The 19,886-nt window shown below is 38.9% G+C and overlaps 1 protein-coding gene across 1 annotated transcript in view; it reads right to left on the reverse strand.

The window, feature by feature from the left end:
- Positions 1–19,886, reverse strand: part of HACL1 (2-hydroxyacyl-CoA lyase 1) — a 37,121-nt gene that overhangs the window by 4,144 nt on the left and 13,091 nt on the right. Inside the window, exons 10-16 of the mRNA XM_006048728.4 lie at positions 17,894–17,999; positions 16,291–16,374; positions 15,267–15,368; positions 11,919–12,073; positions 10,776–10,934; positions 9,766–9,873; positions 8,200–8,386 (exon numbers count right to left, since the gene is read on the reverse strand). Coding sequence (XP_006048790.1) covers positions 8,200–8,386; positions 9,766–9,873; positions 10,776–10,934; positions 11,919–12,073; positions 15,267–15,368; positions 16,291–16,374; positions 17,894–17,999 — 901 coding nt within the window. The remainder of the gene's footprint in view (positions 1–8,199; positions 8,387–9,765; positions 9,874–10,775; positions 10,935–11,918; positions 12,074–15,266; positions 15,369–16,290; positions 16,375–17,893; positions 18,000–19,886) is intronic.

A 19,886-nucleotide genomic window follows, 5' to 3' on the forward strand; every position in this document is an offset into this window, starting at 1 on the left:
ACAAAAGGACATGGGATTTTAAAACCTATCTATTGGGTGTCTAGCGAGTAGGAATTATTTGAACAAAGACTTTCTTTCCAAGGTAATCAATAAACCCACAAAGGTACCTAGCAGATTCTGAACGTTGAAAACCCTACCTTCAAACAGACTGGCTGCCTGCTTCGTGTAAACTGTGCTAACCCCACCTACCTCATCATCTTTCTGGCCTAGTCTTTCTGTGCTCACCATCCCCATCACCATGCTTCTTCTTAAGTATTTCTTCTCTCTGCTATGAGAAGAGCCTATGAGAGGCTATGCCAAAGCCTTTCTCTCCCTGTTTTTAAATTTTAGTTGAAGTATAATTGACACACTTGCATGCTAAGTCACTTCAGTCATGCTTCACTCTCTGCGACCCTATGGACTGTGGCCCACCAGGTTCCTCTGTCTATGGAATTATCCAGACAGAAATACTGGAGTGGGATGCCATACATTCCTCCAGCGGATCTTCCTGACTCAGGGATCAAATCTGCACCTCCCGTGGCCCCTGAACTGCAGGCAGATTCTTTACCACTGAGCCACTGGGAACGCCCTGTTATTGACTCATAACATTACATTTATTTCAGGGACTTCCCAGGTGGCATCAGTGGTAAACAACCCGCCTGCCAATGTAGGAGACATGAATCATGGGTTCGATCCCTGGGTCAGGAAGATCCCCTGGAGGAGAAAATGGCAACCCACTCTGGTATTTGTGTCTGGAGAATTCCATAGACAGAGGAGCCTGGCAGGCTACATCCATGGGATTGCAGAGTCTGACACAACCGAGTGACTAACACACACACACATGTTATACTCATTTCAGGTGTACAACATAATGACCTGATATTTGTACATATCAAAAAATGATCACAACAAATCTAGCTAACACCCATCACTATATATAGTCACAAAAATGTTTACTGTAATGAGAACTTTTAATAGCTGTTCAGTTACCAACTTTCAAATATGCAACACAGTATTATTAACTACAGTTATCATGCTGTTCATTACATCTCCAAAGACTTATATTTATAACTGGAAGTTTGTACCTTTTGACCCCCATAGGCCATTTTGCCCACTCCCCACCCACCAACTCTGGTGACCACTGACCCATTTTCTGCACCTATGAGCTGGGGTTTTTGTTTGTTTGGGGCTCCGTACGTGAGGTCATATGACACTTGTCTCTCTCTGACTTGAGTCACTCAGCACAACGTATTCAAGTCCGACCCACGTTGTTGCAGTGCTAAGACTCCATCCTTTTTATGGCTAAATAATAACCCATTGTGTGTATTTACAAACCATTTTAGGACTCACTGAGCTAACATGGACTAGAATGCGTGAATTTAACTCAGATAACCAATATATCTACTACTATGGGCAAGAATTCCTTAGAAGAAATGGAGTGGCCCTCATAGGCAACAAAAGAGTCTGAAATGCAGTACTTGGGTGCAGTCTCAAAAATGACAGAATGATCTCTGTCCGTTTCCAAGGCAAACCTGCAATATCATAGTAATCCAAGTCCATGCCCAGACCACCAATGCTAAAGAAGCTGAAGTCTGAACCGAGATATGAAGACCTACAAGACCTTCTAGAACTAACACCCCCAAAAGATGTCCTTTTCATTATAGGGTACTGGAAGGTAAAAGTAGGAAGTCAAGAGATACCTGGTGTAACAGGCAAGTTTGGCCTTGAGTACAAAATGAAGCAGGGCAAAGGCTAACAGAGTTTTGCCAAGAGAATGCACTGGTCATAGCAAACACCCTCTTCCAGCAACATAAGAAAAGATGCTACACATGGACATCACCAGATGGTCAATACCGAAATTAGATTGATTATATTCTTTGCAGCCAAAGATGGAGAAGCTCTATACAGTCAGCAAAAACAAGACCAGGAGCTGTGACTCAGATCATGAATTCCTTATTGCAAAATTCAGACTTAAATTGAACTAGGGAAAACCACTAGACCATTCAGGTATGACCTAAATAAAACCCCTTATGATTATACAGTGGAAGTAACAAATAGATTCAAGGAATTAGATCTGATAGAGTACCTGAAGAACTATGGATGGAGGTTCATAACATTGTATAAGAGGTGGTGATCAAAATCATCCCCAAGAAAAAGAAATACAAGAAGGCAAAATAGTTGTCTGAGGAGGCCTTACAAATAGCTGAGAAAAGAAGAAAAGTGAAAGGCAAAGGAGAAAAGGAAAGATAAAATCATCTGAATGCAGAGTTCCAAAGAATAGCAAGGAGAGATAAGAAAAGCTTCCTAAGTGATCAGTGCAAAGAAATAGAGGAAAACAACAGAATGAGAAAGACCAGAGATCTCTTCAAGAAAATGAGAGATACCAATGAAATATTTCATGCAAAGACAGGCACAATAAAAGACAGAAACGGTATGGACCTAACAGAAGCAGAAGGTATTAAGAAGAGGTGGCAAGACTACACAGAAGAACTATACAAAAAAGATCTTTATGATCCAGATAACCACAAAGGTGTGATCTCTCACCTACAGCCAGACATCTTGGAGTGTGAAGTCAAGTGGGCCTTAGGAAACATCACTACAAACAAAGCTAGTGGAGGTGATAGAATTCCAGTTGAGCTATTTCAAATCCTAAAAGATGATGCTGTGAAAGTACAGCACTCAACAGTCCAGCAAATTTGGAAAACTCAGTGGTGGCCACAGGAGCAGAAAAGGTCAGTTTTCATTCTAGTACCAAAGAAGGGAAATGCCAAGAAATGTTCAAACTATCACACAGTTGCATTCATTTCATATGCTAGCAAAAGCATGCTCAAAATTCTTCAAGCCAGGCTTCAACAGTATGTGAATTGAGAACTTCCAGATGTTCAAGCTGGATTTAGAAAAGGCAGAGGAACCAGAGATCAAATTGCCAACATCCGCTGGAATCATAGAAAAAGAAAGCGAATTTCATAAAATCATCTACTTCTGTTTTAATGACAACGCTAAAGCCTTTGACTGTGTGGATCACAACAAACTATGAAACATCCTTAAGGAGATGAGAATACCAGATCAGCTTACCTACCTCCTGAGAAATCTGTATTCAGGTCAATGAGCAACAGTTAGAATTGGACATGGAACAATGGAATACTGGTTCCAAGTTGGGAAAGGAGTATATAAAGGCTGTATACTGTCACCCTGCTTATTCAACTTATATGCAGAGAACATCATGTGAAATACTGGGCTGGATGAAGCACAAGCTGGAATCAAGATTGCCAGGAGAAATATCAATAACCTCAGATATGTAGATGACACCACCCTTATGGCAGAAAGCAAAGAGGAATTAAAGAGCCTCTTGATGAAGGTGAAAGAAGAGAGAGAAAAAGCTGGCTTAAAACTCAACATTCAAAAAACTAAGATTATGGCATCCAGTCCCATCAGTTCAGTTCAGTCGCTCAATCGTGTCTGACTCTTTGAGACCCCATGAACCGCAGCACACCAGGCTTCCCTGTCCATCACCAACTCCCGGAGTCCACCCAAACCCATGTCCATTGAGTCAGTGATGCCATCCAACCATCTCATCCTCTGTCATCCCCTTCTCCTCCTGCCCTCAATCTTTCCTAGCAGTTCATGGCAAATAGATGGGGAAACAAGAGAAACAGTGACAGACTTTATTTTCTTGGGCTCCAAAATCACTGCAGATGGTGACTACAGCCATGAAATTGAAAGAGGCTTGCTCCCTGAAAGAAATGCTATGATAAACCTAGACAGCATATTAAAAAGCAGAGACATTACTTTGCCAACAAACGTCCATCTACGTCAAAGCTATGTTTTTTCCACTAGTCATGTATGGATGTGAGAATTAGACCATAAAGAAAGTTGAGCGCCAAAGAATTGATGCTTTTGAACTATGGTGCTACAGAAGACTCTTGAAAGTCCCTTGGACTGCAAGATCAAACCAGTCAATCCTAAAGGAAATCAATCCTGAATATTCACTGGAAGGACTGATGCTGAAGCTGAAACTCCAATATTTTGGCCACCTGATGCAAAGAGCTGATTTATTAGAAAAGACCCGGAAGCTGGAAAAGACTGAAGGTAGGAGGAGAAGAGGGTGACAGAAGATGAAATGGTTGGATGGAATCACTGACTTAATGGACATGAGTGTGAGCACGCTCCAGGAGATGGTGAAGGACAGGGAAGTCCATGGGGTTGCAAAGAGTTGAATAGGACTGAGTGACTGAACTACAACAACATCTATTGAGATGATCATATTATTTTTATCCTTCATTTTGTTAATGTAGTGTACCACAATGACTGATTTGTAGATAGCAACTGTTTTTAAATACCTGGAATAAACCCTAGTTTATCATACAATATAATTTTTTAATGTATTGCTGAATTTGGTTTGCTAATATTTTATTAAGGTTTTTAAATCTATGTTCATCAAGGATAATTTTCTTTTCTTGTGGTATCCTTGTCTGGTCTTGGTTATCGAGGTAAATTTGGCCTTGTAAAAATGACTTCACAAGTGTTCTTTCCTCCTTTATCTTCTGGAAGAATTTGAGAAGAACTGATATTAATTCTGCTTTGAATGTTTGGTAGAATTCACCAATGAAGCCACCTGGTCCTGGACTTTTGTTTCAGAGGTTTTGATTACGAATTCAATCTTCTAACTACTAATCAGTCTGTTCAAATTTTTTATTTCTTCATGATTTGGTCTTGGTAGTTTACATGTTTCTAGGAATTTATCCATATATTTTAGGTTGCCAAATTTATTAGTACATATTGTTCATAGTAGTCTCTATGAATTTTTATATTTCCACAGTATCAGTTGTAATGGCTCATCTTTTATTTCTGATTTTGAGTCCTCTTCCTTTATTCTTGCTGATTCTACCTAAAGTTGTGTCAGTTTTAACTATTCAAAGAACCAGAGTTAAGTTACATCAATCTTTTCTACTGTGTTTTTAGACTCTATTTCATTTACATGTGCTCTGATCTTTGTTATTTCCTTCCTTCTAACAATTTTGGGCTTTCCTCCCCCTAGTTTCTTGAAGTGTAAAGTCAGGTTGTTTGAAATTTTTCTTGTTTTTTGAGGTAGGCTTTTATTGCTATGAACTTCTGAGACCTGCTTTTGCTGCATCCCATAAATTTTGATATATTTTATTTCCATTTTCATTTAAATTATTTTAAAATTTATTCTTCGACCCCTTTGCTGCTCAGTAACATGTTGTTTCAGCTCCACATTTTCTAGTTTTCTTTTGTAATAGATTTCAAGTTTCACACTATGGTGGCTGAAAAAGATGCTTTGTATGGTTTTATTCTTAAATTTATAAAGATTTGTTTTGTGTCCTAACATATGATCTATTCTGGAGAATGTTTCATGTGCACTTGAAAAGAATGTGTATACTGCTGTTTTTGAAAGGAATGTTCTGAATACATACGTTATTGACTGGGGAGTTTTTGCAGAAACTAACACCTGTGGCCAATATTTGTCATGTAAGTGTATACTGAAATGTTTTCAGTCAGTTAAGTCCATCTGTTCAAATGTGTCATAGAAGGCTGATGTTTTCTAACTGATTTGTGTCTGGATAAGCTATCACTGATGCAAAGTGAAAGTGAAGTCGCTCAGTCGTGTCTGACTCTGTGCGACCCCATGGACTACAGCCCACCAGGCTCCTCTGTCCATGGGATTTTCCAGGCAAGAGTACTGGAGTGGGGTGCCATTGCCTTCTCCGTTAACAGCGGCTAGGCATATTATATTTACTTGGAGATGGTATACTTGGTGACAGCCTTAGTGCCCTCGGACACAGCGTGCTTGGCCAGCTCCCCAGGTAGCAGCAAGCGCACGGCGGTCTGGATCTCCCTGGATGTGATAGTCGAGCGCTTGTTGTAATGCGCCAGGCGTGATGCCTCGCCAGCGATGCACTCGAAAATGTCGTTGTAAGTGGATGTTAAAGTTCCCGAATATTATTATACTGATGTTTCTTTCTCTTTAGGTCTGTAAGTATTTGCTTTATATCCATGTGTATGCGTGTACTTTCCTATGTCATATGCATATTTATAAACATTATGTCTTTTTGTTGGACTGACTCCTTTATCATTAAACAATGCCCTTCTTTTCTCTTACTACAGTCTTTTGTTCTGAAGTCTATTTTATCTGATAGAAGTACAGCTACTCTAGCTTTCATCTGGTTTCTATTTGCACGAATTATTTTTTTCCATCTCTTTATTTTCAGTCTGTGTTCTTATAACTGAAGTGAGTCTCTTATAGGCAGCATATAGATGTATCTTTTATCCATTCAGCTACTCTATTTATTTTGATTCAAGAACTTAATACATTAATATTTAAAGTAATTACTGATAGGTATGTACTTATTGCCATTTTGTTCTTTTCTGGCTGTTTTGTAGTTCCCCTTTATTCCTTTTACCAAAGTCCTTGTTATCTGTTTTATGAAAACAGAATTTCAGTATAATTCTATATATTTCCTAGATTCCAAATAAGTTAATTTACATTTCATTTACTACCAGGTGTCCATTTTGCCCATTTGTCCACTGTCTTGTTCAAAACAGAAAAAAAATCTAACAGCAGATGTATAAAGAACCAAGACAAAAACTCCTTGAAAAAATATACAAAACAGTGAAAACAACAGTTGATATGCAAGGTGTAAGCTTGAAGGCCAGGTATATAAGAGAAAGCAAAAGTAGCTGGACCAGGATCAAAGTACAAAGAATGAAAAGCAACTTAATCTGTAATGGAAGAGGAGCAAGACTATAAACTTTATCATTTATTTTACTGGTATAGTCTATACTGCAGTTTTGCTTTAGAGGCCAAAGTAACTTTGAATATAATTGCCCAAATTACCCTATTATATAATCTCCTATCCTATTGAGGCTATATCCACCCTCTGCCTTCCGGCCACTTTGGCCTTCTTTCAGTTTCCTGGACTTGCCACGCTCTGTCCTGCTAAACAGCCTGTGCACAGCCTTCTCGCTTCTTTGCTGAGCATGTCCTACTTCCTTACTTATCCTTCAGCTCTCAGTTTAAGCATCACTTCTGAGAAGACTTCCTGGTGACTCCAGTATAAACTGAATTCCTTTGTGGGTTTTTTTGCTTGTTTTCAAATTTATTTTATTGAAGTATACTTCGTTGATTTACAATGTTGTGTGAATTTTTGCTGAATAGCAAAGTGATTCCATTATACATGTATATAGATATCCTTTTTCATATTCTTTTCCATTATGGCTTATAATAGACTTTTGAACATAGTTCCCTGTGTTATACAGTAGGACTCTGTTGCCTACCTATTTTATATATAATAGTTTGCACCTGCTGATCCTAAACTCCCAATCCATCCCTTCCGTCTCGCCCTCCCCCGTGGCAACCACAAATCTGTTCTCTGTATCAGTCTGCTTCTGTTTCACAGGTAAGTTCATTTGTGTCAAATTTTAGATTCCACTTACAAATGATACCAGACAGTATTTGTCTCTTTCTGACTTACTTCACTTAATATGATAATCTCTAGGTCCACCCATGTTGCTGCAAATGGCATAATTTTGTTCCTTTTACAGCTGAGTAATATTTCATTGTATACAGGTACTACGTTTTTATCTATTAATCTCTTGATGGACATTTAGGTTGCTTCCATGTCTTCATTATTCCAAATAATGCTGCAGTGAACACTGGGGTGCATGTATCTTTTCAAATTATGGTTTGCATCAGATACATGTCCAGGAGCAGGACTGCTGGATCATATGGCAACTCTGTTTTTACTTTTTTGAGGAACTTCCATACTGTTTTCCACAGTGGCTGCACCACTTTACACCCCCATCAATAGGGTAGGAAGGTTCCCTTTCCTCCACAACTTCTTGGATTCCTTTGTTTTATGTTTATTCAGAACTGGGTTTCTTTCCTTCAGAGAAATTGTCTCACTTTACTGTGATATATTCTAGTTGAGAGGTGACGACGGACTGTACTTTCTGACTGGACAATAAACTCCATGAGGTGAGAACCGAGCCTAGCTTTGCTCACTAGGCTATTCTTAGCACCTGACATAGCACATCTAATACCTATCTTAACAAATACTCATTGAGCAAACAGATGACAGTGACAAACTCAGAAATGGTTTACACAGAACTCTGTAAATAAGAGGGTGTTCTATTTGGTAGATACTTTTGGGGGTGGGCTGAGAGATGCATTTCTGCCTTCTGCTTAGCAATTGCCTTTACCTGGGCTTTCCGCGTGCCTTGTGGCTCAATCATGATGTTGATAAGGGAAGGATTAGTTGTGTCTGCCAGGCTCTGCCTCAGGGTTTTCTGGAGTTCTTCTGGTGTTTGTACAAAATATCCTTTGCCTCCAAATGCAGTCATGATGTGCTCATAATGTGAGTGGGGCAGAAGACACATTGGAGGGGCCCTGAAAAAGAAGGTCATAGTCAATAGAAAAGATTGTCTGAAATAATTTGTGGGAAAATTTCAGCTAAACTGAAAGGCATATGTAAACTGAGATGCCTGTACATTAAACTTTCCATACATTTTTTATTGTCTAGACATTACTTTGCCAACAAAGGTCCATCTAGTCAAGGCTATGGTTTTTCCAGTGGTCATGTATGGATGTGAGAGTTGGACTGTGAAGAAAGCTGAGCGCCAAAGAATTGATGCTTTTGAACTGTGGTGTTGGAGAAGACTCTTGAGAGTCCCTTGGACTGCAAGGAGATCCAACCAGTCCATTCTGAAGGAGATCAGCCCTGGGATTTCTTTGGAAGGAATGATGCTAAAGCTGAAACTCCAGTACTTTGGCCACCTCATGCGAAGAGTTGACTCATTGGAAAAGACTCTGATGCTGGGAGGGATTGGGGGCAGGAGGAGACGGGGACGACAGAGGATGAGATGGCTGGATGGCATCACTGACTTGATGGATGTGAGTCTGAGTGAACTCTGGGAGTTGGTGATGGACAGGGAGGCCTGGCGTCTGCGCTTCATGGGGTCGCAAAGAGTCGGACATGACTGAGCGACTGAATGGAACTGAACTGATGTGACAATGTCTAATGAACTTTCCATGATGATGGAAATTTTTATATCTGTTCTGTCCAATACAGTAGCTACTAGTGACCTGCTGCTCTGAGCACTTTAAATGTGACTGATTAAAAAGAGGAACTGAATTTTTAATTTAAACAGCCATATGTGGCTAGTAGCTACCTTGCTGGACAGTGTAAGCTATACCATCAATTATTATGAATCCCTTTCCTCATAAAAAAAAATAAAAAAGGAGTGATTACTACAAAACAGCAAATCACAACAAAACAACAAAGTCAGCAAGGCTTAAGAAACATACCCATGCCCTGCTGCTAGATTCACATCTCTCACATCCCACAGCCAGCCACAGTACTGTCTCAGTGTGATTCTGGCATCAATGACCAAAATTTAGCGCGGTAAAAGGAAGGAAGACCTCTGTATCATAAATAATATGTAAACATCTATATTCCTATATTGTACAGTAGGAATAACAGGACTAGGAGCATTTTGCAATAAGTTTTTTGTTAACAAGGCTTAGATATCAAACTCATTCACCTGAGACTTCAGTGGCTCCCTGATAATAAACTGCTCATTGAAATGCCAATCAAGGATGGTTGTGTGAAAAGGAACCATGCAGACAGAGCTCCTGCCCTATAGAGCAGCCAGCCATGGAAAGAAGCAATACTTACACCACGCAGGCACATTCCGGTACAGCACACTTTTTAAACAGAGATTAAACTCGATGAGAAAAGTAAATATATGTTATTCCGGGTTACTTACACTGTAGTAGCATCTCCAAATTTTAACATTTCCTTCCAACTATCTGTATCAAAACCTTGATAAATTCCATTATTATTCACCACCAAAAGTACAATTGGCAAGTTGTACCTAAAATTGAGAGCAAAATATAAAGGAAATCATTTTCCATTCGAAAGCAATTTCTTTTAATTGGATTAAAATTTTAACTTGAAAATGGATAGTTTTCCATAAGCTTTTTTGTAGTATTGGGATAAGACTAAAAATTAAGCATTTGTTATCCTAGTGAAAGTGAAAGTCGCTCAGTTGTGTCTGACTTTTTGCGACTCCATGGACTGTAGCCTGCCGGGCTCCTCTGTCCATGGGATTCTCCAGGCAAGATGACTGGAGTGGGCTGCCATGCCCTTCTCCAGGGGATCTTTCTGACCCGGGGATGGAACCCCAGCCTCTTGCACTGCAGGCAGACTCTTTACACTCTGAGCTATCAGGGAAACCCTAATAAAGATTATCAAATTATTAACAGAAATATCATGGAGCGGTAGAAAGAGTGAAAGGTTAGTGGTTGGCAGACTGGTCCTACCACTATGCAGCTGTGTACCTTGGACAAATCACTGAGTTTTTCTGAACCTTGGTTTTCACAGATCTGGGCGCTAACAAGAATGACACCTTCCATATTTAATCCACCCCCTGAAGCACCTAGATTACTTCAACTGTTCCTCACAACTGTCCTTTAAGGTAGAAACTAGTACGATTCCTATTCCTGTTTTAGAGGAGACTGAAATTTGGTTAAGAGACTTATTTTGGGTCTTGGTGGAACAGCCAGCATTTAAATAATCCAGGCCATCTGACCCAGAGGCTGTGCTCTTAACCACCAAGCTCTGCTATCTCCCCAAAGAAATCAAGAGTTTCTCAGACCAGAACTTTTTTCAGTGACCTAAAAACTACTCCCCTGTTTTGCATTAGGCAAGTGGGTCTTGGGTATAATTTTTCATATTTCAGAGAAAGAAATGCCCTGATTCAGGATGCTTTTTTACCTGCAGATGGTTTCTACTTCCATGCCAGAAAATCCAAATGCACTGTCTCCTTCCACACAGATGACCCGCTGCCCGGGGTTTCTATCTTTAGCCACTATGGCAGCTGCAATGGCAAATCCCAAACCGACTCCCATTGTTCCAAAAGTACCAGCATCAAGTCTGTTGGGGAACAGAGCTAAAATGAAACTCTCCGGGCATATCACAGATGGTGGGGTTGGCACAAATCTAGTCATATCCACATGGCTCATGGAACAATAAAGAACAATAAAAACATCCTCCTTATTATTAAGTTTTAAGACTGTGAGAAACTAATTTGTTGTGGATAAGCAGAATGAATGGGAAAAATCACCTATGATTGCTTGGAAGACTGTGAATATATCCTCAGAACACTGAGTACACAAATTATCACATGACCTCAGGGCACACCAAGCATTGCTGTTCAGTCGCTAAGTCAAGTTTGACCCTATGGACTGCAGAATGCCAGGCTCCTCTGTTCTATACTATTTTCCAGAGTTTATTCAAATTCATGTCCATCAAGTTAGTGATGCTACCTAACCATCTTATCCTCTGCCAGTCCCTTCTCCTTTTGCCTTCAACCTTTCCCAGCAGCAGTGTCTTTTCCAGTAAGTTGGTTCTTCACATCAGGTGGCCAAAGTATTGGAGCTTCAGCTTCAGCATCAGTCCTTCCAATGAATATGCAGGGTTGAATTCCCCTAAGATTGACTGGTTTGATCTCCTTGCAGTCCAAGGGACTCTCATAGTCTTCTCCAGCACCACAATTTGAAAGCATCAATTTTTTGGCACTCAGCCTTCTTTATGGTCCAACTCTCACTGGAAAAACCACAGCTTTGACTATACACATCTTTGGTGACAAAGTGATGTCTCTGGTTTTTAATATGCTATAGGTTTGTCATAGCTTTACTTCTAAGGAGCAAGTGTTTTTTAAGTTGCCTCTTTAGTGCAACAGGCAGCTTGTCAGTCTCATACCAAGCACAGAAGTGCTCCAAAACCTTTACTAAAAATACATTTATGAAGTATGTCCTTACGGACACATAGAATTTTCAAATGTTTTTATTAATTTGCTTTTTGTCGTTTCTAATTGAATGCATTATTTCATTATAATTCCTTTCTTGGAAGCCTTACCTGTGGCGAGGAAGGTAGTTTTGAAGCACAGTACGCCCAATATCCATAGTATTTGCTCCTTCACTCACCACAAAACAGTCTCTGGGTAGTTGTTCTTGAACATGGTAGAATACTGTGTAATAGTTCATGGGCAGAGATTTTTTGGAAGCTAATTCCTAAAATATTAGAAGGAAATATAATCAAATTAGATTAGGACACAATGAGAATAAAAATCATCAATAAGCTACTTTCAAACTGATTTGCAACAACTATTTAGGTTGGTGCAAAAATAACTGTGGTTTTGTACTGCTGAACTTTGCTGTTCAACATTGGAATACATTCTTAAATAAATGTGGTTTTGTTACACATCATTTTCATGTGCTTTTCTCACTTTGTGCTTTTCTGCTTATGACATTACTTGCTGTTTATTTTATATTTATTTTAGACTAGGCAAACGATGTTAGGACAAAACGCAAGTCCAAGCAATTTTCTTATTCGAGTTCAAAACGGGTCATAAAGCAGCAGAGAAAACTCACAACGTCAACGCGTTTGGCCCAGGAGATGCTCACAAGTGCACGCTGCAGCGGTGGTGCAGAAAGTTTTGCAAAGGAGACAAGAGCCTTGACGACGAGGAGTGCAGCAGCCAGCCATCAGAAGCGACAGTGACCAACCGAGAGCAACCACTGAAGCTGACTGTAAGCTGATGCCCTACCTGAGACATTGTCCAAAAGCTCAATGTCGACCGTTCTACAGTCGTTTGGCACTTGAAGCAAATTGCAAAGGCAAAAAACCTAAGTGGGTGCCTCATGAGGTGACCAAAAATCAAAAAAATTGTCATTTTCAAGTGTTGTCCTTTCTTATTCTATGCAACAACAATAAACCCTTTTTTGATTGGACTGTGACGTGAGACAAAAAGTAGATTGTACATGACAACTGGCGATGACCAGCTCAGTGGCTGGACTGAGAAGAAGCTCCAAAACTCTTCCCAAAGCCAAACTTGCAACAAAAAAAAGTCATGGTCACTGTCTGGTGGTCTGCTGCCCATCTGATCCACTACAGCTTTCTGAATCCCAGTGAAACCATTACATCTGAGAAGTATGCTCAGCAAATCGATGAGATGCACTGAAAACTGCAACACCCGCAGCTGGTACTGATCAACAGAACGGGCCTAATTCTTCTCCAGGACACCGCCCAACCACATGCCACACAGCCCATGGGCTGTGAAGTTTTGCTTCACCCGCCACGTTCACCTGACTTCTTGCCAACCAACTACCACATCTTCAAGCATCTTGACAACTTTTCACAGGGAAAATGCTTCCATAACCAACAGGAGGTAGAAAATGCTTTTCAAGAGTTCACTGAATCCCAAAGCATGGATTTTCATGCTACAGGCATAAACAAACTTATTTCTTGTTGGCAAAAATGTGTTAATTGTAACGGGTCCTATTTTGATTAATAAAGATGTGTTCGAGCCTAGTTATAATGATTTAAAATTTAACAGTCCAAAACTGTGATCACTTTTTCATCAACCTAATGTAAGCTATGAAATTCCCAAATGGCCATCAGATGATCACTCTGAGAAGCTGTCTGACTTGTATACAGTCCTAGAGAATAGGCCAAGCAAAACAGGTCCCAGTTCCAATTTGGGACACAATCAAATAAGCCAGGAAATATCCCTCTTCCTGAAGATCCACAATGCACAGTAGCATATTAAAGACCAAGACGTCCCATAGTAAAGACAGCTAAAAACACTACGTTAAGCGAAACTAAACGGTCTTATTTGAGCACTTTCAGGAAAACACTGCCTTAGAAAAAAAGTGAAAATTTTATTCTAGAAGATTTTCGTATAAAATATGGCCTTATACTAAAAATAAAAAATGAAGTTGGGGTTTTAGAAAATCTGAAGGTCTAGTCCTTCCCTACACACAGCACTGGAAAGGGGCTATGCTTCACCCACTACTCCGGAGGGTCTCTGAATGGAGGAGGAGACAGCAAGGTCAAGGGCCTTGTCTGGCCAAATGCCTTTAAGAGTATCAGCAGCAGAGCCCCATCTGGTCCCAGCACTGCTTCTTCACCTGGACCACTTTAATTTGCTGGAGATTATACCCAAGACGGATGAGGGATCCTCCTATACTCCTGCACCAGAGAAGACAGGGAAGATCCTTCTATCTTAAACCAAGGTGATTCCTACAGAAAAGAAGGAATTAATCACAATATCATTCGGGAAAAAGAAATGTGACTGGCTCTTGATAGAAGAAACAGACACTGATTAAAATTCCAAAGAAAGAATCAACTCTACTTGTTTGGAAAATGCAAATTTATTCCAAGACAACTGATATATTAGGGAACAATGAGTATAGCTGGAATTTCATATTTGCTTATGCATGATTCTATCAGTTAGAAACACTACACAAACACAGAAAACTGCACCCAGCTGAACCGAGATGCAGAGGAAGACATAGAACAGTGCGGGGAGGGGGGGAAAATTGGAACAACCTTCCCACAATCAAAGAGAAAACACTATCAGTAAGTAAAGACTTTAAACAGAAACTGAAGAATCCTGCTGAAGTGGTACGTTTTTGGGCTAACAGTGGACGGTTTGGTAATTTCATGTTACTACAATTTCCAAAGCGTTCAGCTACCAGGTAAAGCCATGAGCACAGATGAGGAAGTTGCGAAAGAATTTCCAGCAGTGATAACAAAAATTTCAATTGAAAAAGAAGGCTACAAATGGTCTCAATGACAGAACAGAACAGAACACAGCAGCATAACATACCGTAAGGTAACATAAAAGTGAGGTGATGGATGTGTTAATTAACTAGATAGGGAGAATTCTTTCACAGTGTGCATGTATACCAAAGTACCATGATACACTTTACTTTATAATTTTATACCTTAATAAAATTGAAATAAAAAAAAGAAAAAGGTGGCTATACATTAGATCACATTTTCAATTTTGATGAAACATTTATTTAAATGAATACCTTAAAGAACTTACACCTTAAAGGCAGAAAAACATGCCCCAACATGCCCCAGCATTTAAGGTTCCAAAAGATCTCCTGTGATTTGGTACCAAGCTCAAACTGAGGCTAAGGAGCCCCAGCCATCCACACGGACTCTTACCGCTCTGTCCAGTGTCAGATCCCCACTTTCCTCCGCTTCGCGGTAACTCACAACCAGTAACCCTTCCGGTGCGCACTTTCATAAGAAACTCAGGTGCTGTATTTATCATAATACATACATGAATGTGTGAGTGTGTGTGTGTATCTTATGCACGGTGATTTTAGGGATGCATATGTATGCATGCTATGACAGAACTAACAACCACAGACCTGCAGCGTTCTTGAATTTCAGTGGGTCCCGTATTACCTTGGATAAAGCTTCATTGCTCTTCATTTTTTCTCTCAGAACTTTCCACCACTCGCTCTCAGGAGGATACTGCCATGGTGCTTTATCAAATTGTTCTAAAAGCTAAAAAAAAAAGAAATTTTTTCTTTCCTTTTTGAAAATAAGCTTAAATCATATTAGCATAAAAATCTCTTCTAAAGAAGACAACACAGCTAACACTAGCCTACCTTTCACATCACTCTGCCTCTTGGCAGTAAACGACTGATGGAAGATAAACAGGTTCCACAGAAAGCCTCTGCTTAGTTCAATGACAACCTCTGCCAGAAGCTGGGATCCCATAAGACAAAACAGAGGTGATACCCCAAGCACACATCACAGGGAGGGGCGTTCATAAGTCCTCCTCTCCGTTTGACACTAGAAGGAAAATCAAAGAACCTGGGCAAGAAGGTTCGGAGCCCTAATACCTAGGGATTCCCATGATACAGATCAAATGCTCCGGAGTGTTTTAATATGTGGTTGGGATCACACCCTAATTTTGTGTAACGATGACTATGACACTAATTTATATCCAAAGTCAAGTGATAAATGTGCTATATTTTATCTCCTGTCACAGTGAAATGTATAAATTACATACAAATAATAAGAATCTGGATAAGTCACTGGTAACAGCTTGAAGAGTAAAAATATCTTTATTGCCAAAAGAAACACTAAGCTAGAATTTTTTCCAGTAGGTAAAGCCATTTCTTGGCTCTAAGTTCAGTTCCTCTGGAAGCTGTATAATAATCTTTCAGATAGCTGGATCAGTTTGCCAAACAAATGCCTTCAAATTGTCACTCATTTAAAAAATGCTTAACTTACTTACATACAAATGATCTATATATAAGGAGTTGGATTTACCAAGTTGTATAGTTATATTTAAGAATAGCTTTCTATCATAAATTTTATTTTAGATATTAAAAGACCTGTTACCAAGTGAAACATTCCCAAGAACTGACTTCAGTTGAGACCAAGCCACATAAACTAGAACCTGGGCGAAAGCGCTCACCTGTTTAGTGACAGCATTTATGTCTCCAAGCAAGGTCACAGCAGGCCTTACATTATTCCCCAATTCTTCTGCACAGATATCAACCTAAAAAAGAGACAAGGCTAAAGAACAAGCCATGTTTATTCTTAAAAATAATTAAAGAATCAAGACTGAATAAATGGACTGTGCATGTTACACATAAGCATATGATTAAGATTTGATATTCAAGAAGTTCCTTAATAAAAGTAAAAATCCATGAACTATATGAGGATCATAGCTAGTATAGAAACCTCACTAACTTCCCTCATTTAAAAATCTACTCTGTAGAATTTCGGTATTATTCCACTATACTCATAGGAATACATTTGAGTTGATCAATTATAGTTCTGAATAATAAGTTTTGAATACTTAATAATAGTTTTGAATACTTAATTACACTAGAATTCCTATTCAGAGCAGGAGTTCTCAAATTTGAACATGTATCAGAACAACCTGGTAGGCTTGTTAAACCAGAAACTGCAAGAATCCACCTCAGTTTCTTCTCTCAAGAGGTCAAGGGTGGGGCCCCAAAATGTGCATTCCTAACAGACTTCCCAGTGGTGCTGAAATTGCTGGTCCGGGAACCACATTTTGAGAGCCACTCATTGGAAAAGGTTGGGAAAGGCTGAGGGCAGGAGGAGACGGGGGTGACAGAGGATGAGATGGTTGGATGGCATTACCAACTCAATGCACACGAGTTTGAGCAGATTCCAGGAGATAGTGAAGGACAGGGAAGCCTGGCGTGCTGCACTCCAATGGAGTCACAAAGAGTCAGACGTGACTGAGCGGCTGAACAACAATCCAGGAAAAGCACGACTATGCCCTATTTACTCAGAATTCTGCTCCATTTCTGGATGGCCATGGGTCAGTGAAGACAGCTTCCTGAGAAGTAATTCAGGATGGACTCTATTCTGTAATCAAGAGGTGGCAGCATCTTGCAGTAAAACCCAGGTCTTGTTTGTCTGTGGCTTTAGTTTTCAATGCTAGAAGTTGACTTAGGAAGTAAAAGGTAAACAGAGAAGACAGCATTGTAGCAAGGTCTTTACTTTACACGATCTGTGTAGGGCAAGCAGGTTTGTATCAGACTAGTACTGGTTTTTCTACCAGTAGGGAAATCGGCTTATAAAGGTCATAAAGATAAAAAGCTTATTCTAAACATTGTTTAATGACATAGTTGCATCACTGTTTAGAGGTTTCTAACCAAAGAATGTTTCAAAGTTTGGGAATCTAAAGAAACTACTCAATTCCTAACAGTGCTGAATGTTTTGTTCTAATTTACCTCCTACTTGAAACTCTTTTGTCTACCTTTAACTCTGAAGAAGAAGTAAATTGTGCTTTTCAAACTATTTAAAACTTGATTTTGAAAGGTTTTCTGGTTAGAAGCAAAGTGAAACATTATGTTTTACAGGCTTGAAAAGGCAGCTCACTTTGGTACCTGCAATTATGCTAGACAATTTATAAAATTCTACTTAAGTAAAAAGAGAAACGGTTCATTATAAAAGTCAAGAAGAAAGCAGAGCTGGTAATGCTGAGAGAACAATGAAGGACACATAGCTTTGACTTTAAATTTCTCCTCTTTGAGTACCTGGATAAACTTCACATCTGGCTGATACCTTGGAGGCAGTCCAAAATGCAAAATCCAATTTAATCTGGCACCGAGTAAAACAATTACATCAGCAAATTGCAAAGCCCTATTAAAAAGAAAAATCTGATATAACAAAAAAGTATATCTACATTCTTATTTGAATTATTCTAAAATTAATTTCTAAAGTATTTGGAAAAGTCTAAATAATTTGGAGTTTGCCCTGCTCTTCAGAATGGGCTTAAATGGTAAATTTGATCTTTCAGACTGAAATAATTTATGAAGTCATCCTATTTAAATGGTAATCTAAAAGTTGACATAAGCAGAAAATACTACCATACGATATAGCATTTATTACTTTTTCATCATTAGAAAAATTATACAAGTCTACTGTAGATAATCAAGAAAAAACAGGAAAGTATAAGGAAAAAGCCAAAATTACCCAATATTACTATCAACTTATAAGCTATTATTAATATCCTGGCATATTTTCATTAGTCTTTAATCTGCCTGCAATGTGGGAGACCTGGGTTCCATCCCTGGGTTGGGAAGATCCCCTGGAGAAGGGAAAGGCTCCCTACTCCAGTGTTCTGGCCTGGAGAATGCCATGGACTGTATAGTCCATGGGGTCACAAAGAGGAGGACTCAACTGAGCGACTTTTACTTTCACTTTTTTTTTCTATGCATGTATATTTTTAAATAGTTGAGCTTATATACTAAATATTGTCTATGCACTTTTGCTTACCATATTATTAAGTTATTCTTAAATACAAATTTTAAAAGCTACACATTTTGTTGGACACAAATTTATTTCACCTCTTCTCAACTGCTGAATATTTTCTTTGTTATTAATAGTCTGGGTTGCATATCTTTATTTGACCACTTCGTATTGATTCCTAGAAGCAGGTATTTTACGATGATTGATTCACTTTTCCAAACTGCCTTCAAAAAATATTATACCAAGTGTATTTGTAAGTTTTACATATTAATATCCTAATATTTTTGTCCATGTAACTTCAGTTTTTTATTTTTACTTTGATATCCACTCTGATAGTAACAGAGCTATCAACTCTTGCTTCCCTTTTGTTTACCTCATACATCTTTGCTTGTTTTTACATTGTATCAATTTTAGATGTGGCTCTAATGATACATATAACCATCATTATTATTGATCCAATTGAAAGTCACTGCCTTTTTGCAGGATAACTTTTATTATCATAATTGCCATAGGTTTTGTTCTTTCTACTTCTTGACTATTTCCCTTTTTTCTTATCTTTTGCCCAAAGAGGATCTTTTGCTTTTGTCTTCTGTAGTGGTTTATGCTATTTTTCACAGAAATTTCACAGAAATTTAGCTATTAACTATATGGTCAAAAAAACTATCCTTATATACTGCTTTGGTCCTGTGGTCCAATTTAACAAACACATAAAAACTGAAAATGGAGAGATAGATTTGCTTATAGATACTCCAAAACCCTTAAAATTGTTGATACAATTATTTATAGCCCCTTACAATCTTTTCTACATTATTAACGTCATTAATATTACCTTCTTAAAATTCAACAAGAATGAAGAAAAATTTCAGTTCAACCCAAATTAAAGTATATTTTAAGAAAACAGTGTAATAATTAATTTGGCTCCTGTTCAATGTATGAGTGTTAGTCACTCAGTAATGTTGGACTCTTTGTGACCTCATGGACTGTACCCCACCAGGCTCTTCTGTGCATGGAATTTTCCAGGCAAGAATACTGAAATGGATTGCCATTCCCTTTTCTAGGGGATCTTCCCAACCCAGGGATCAAACCAGGGTCTCCTGCATTACAGGCAGATTCTTTACCGTCTGAGCGACCAGGGAAGCCCATACAATGTATACTATTATGAAAAAAAGGAAAGTTATGAGCCTATTAAAATAGCATTAAATGAGTAACATTAAAGGCTGAATAGCAAACATTACATTTTAAAAATCCTCAAAGCTAACTGAGTGTGTGCATGACAAC

This window comes from Bubalus bubalis, chromosome 1 (assembly GCF_019923935.1).
Source record: "Bubalus bubalis isolate 160015118507 breed Murrah chromosome 1, NDDB_SH_1, whole genome shotgun sequence".
Lineage (NCBI taxonomy): Eukaryota > Metazoa > Chordata > Mammalia > Artiodactyla > Bovidae > Bubalus > Bubalus bubalis.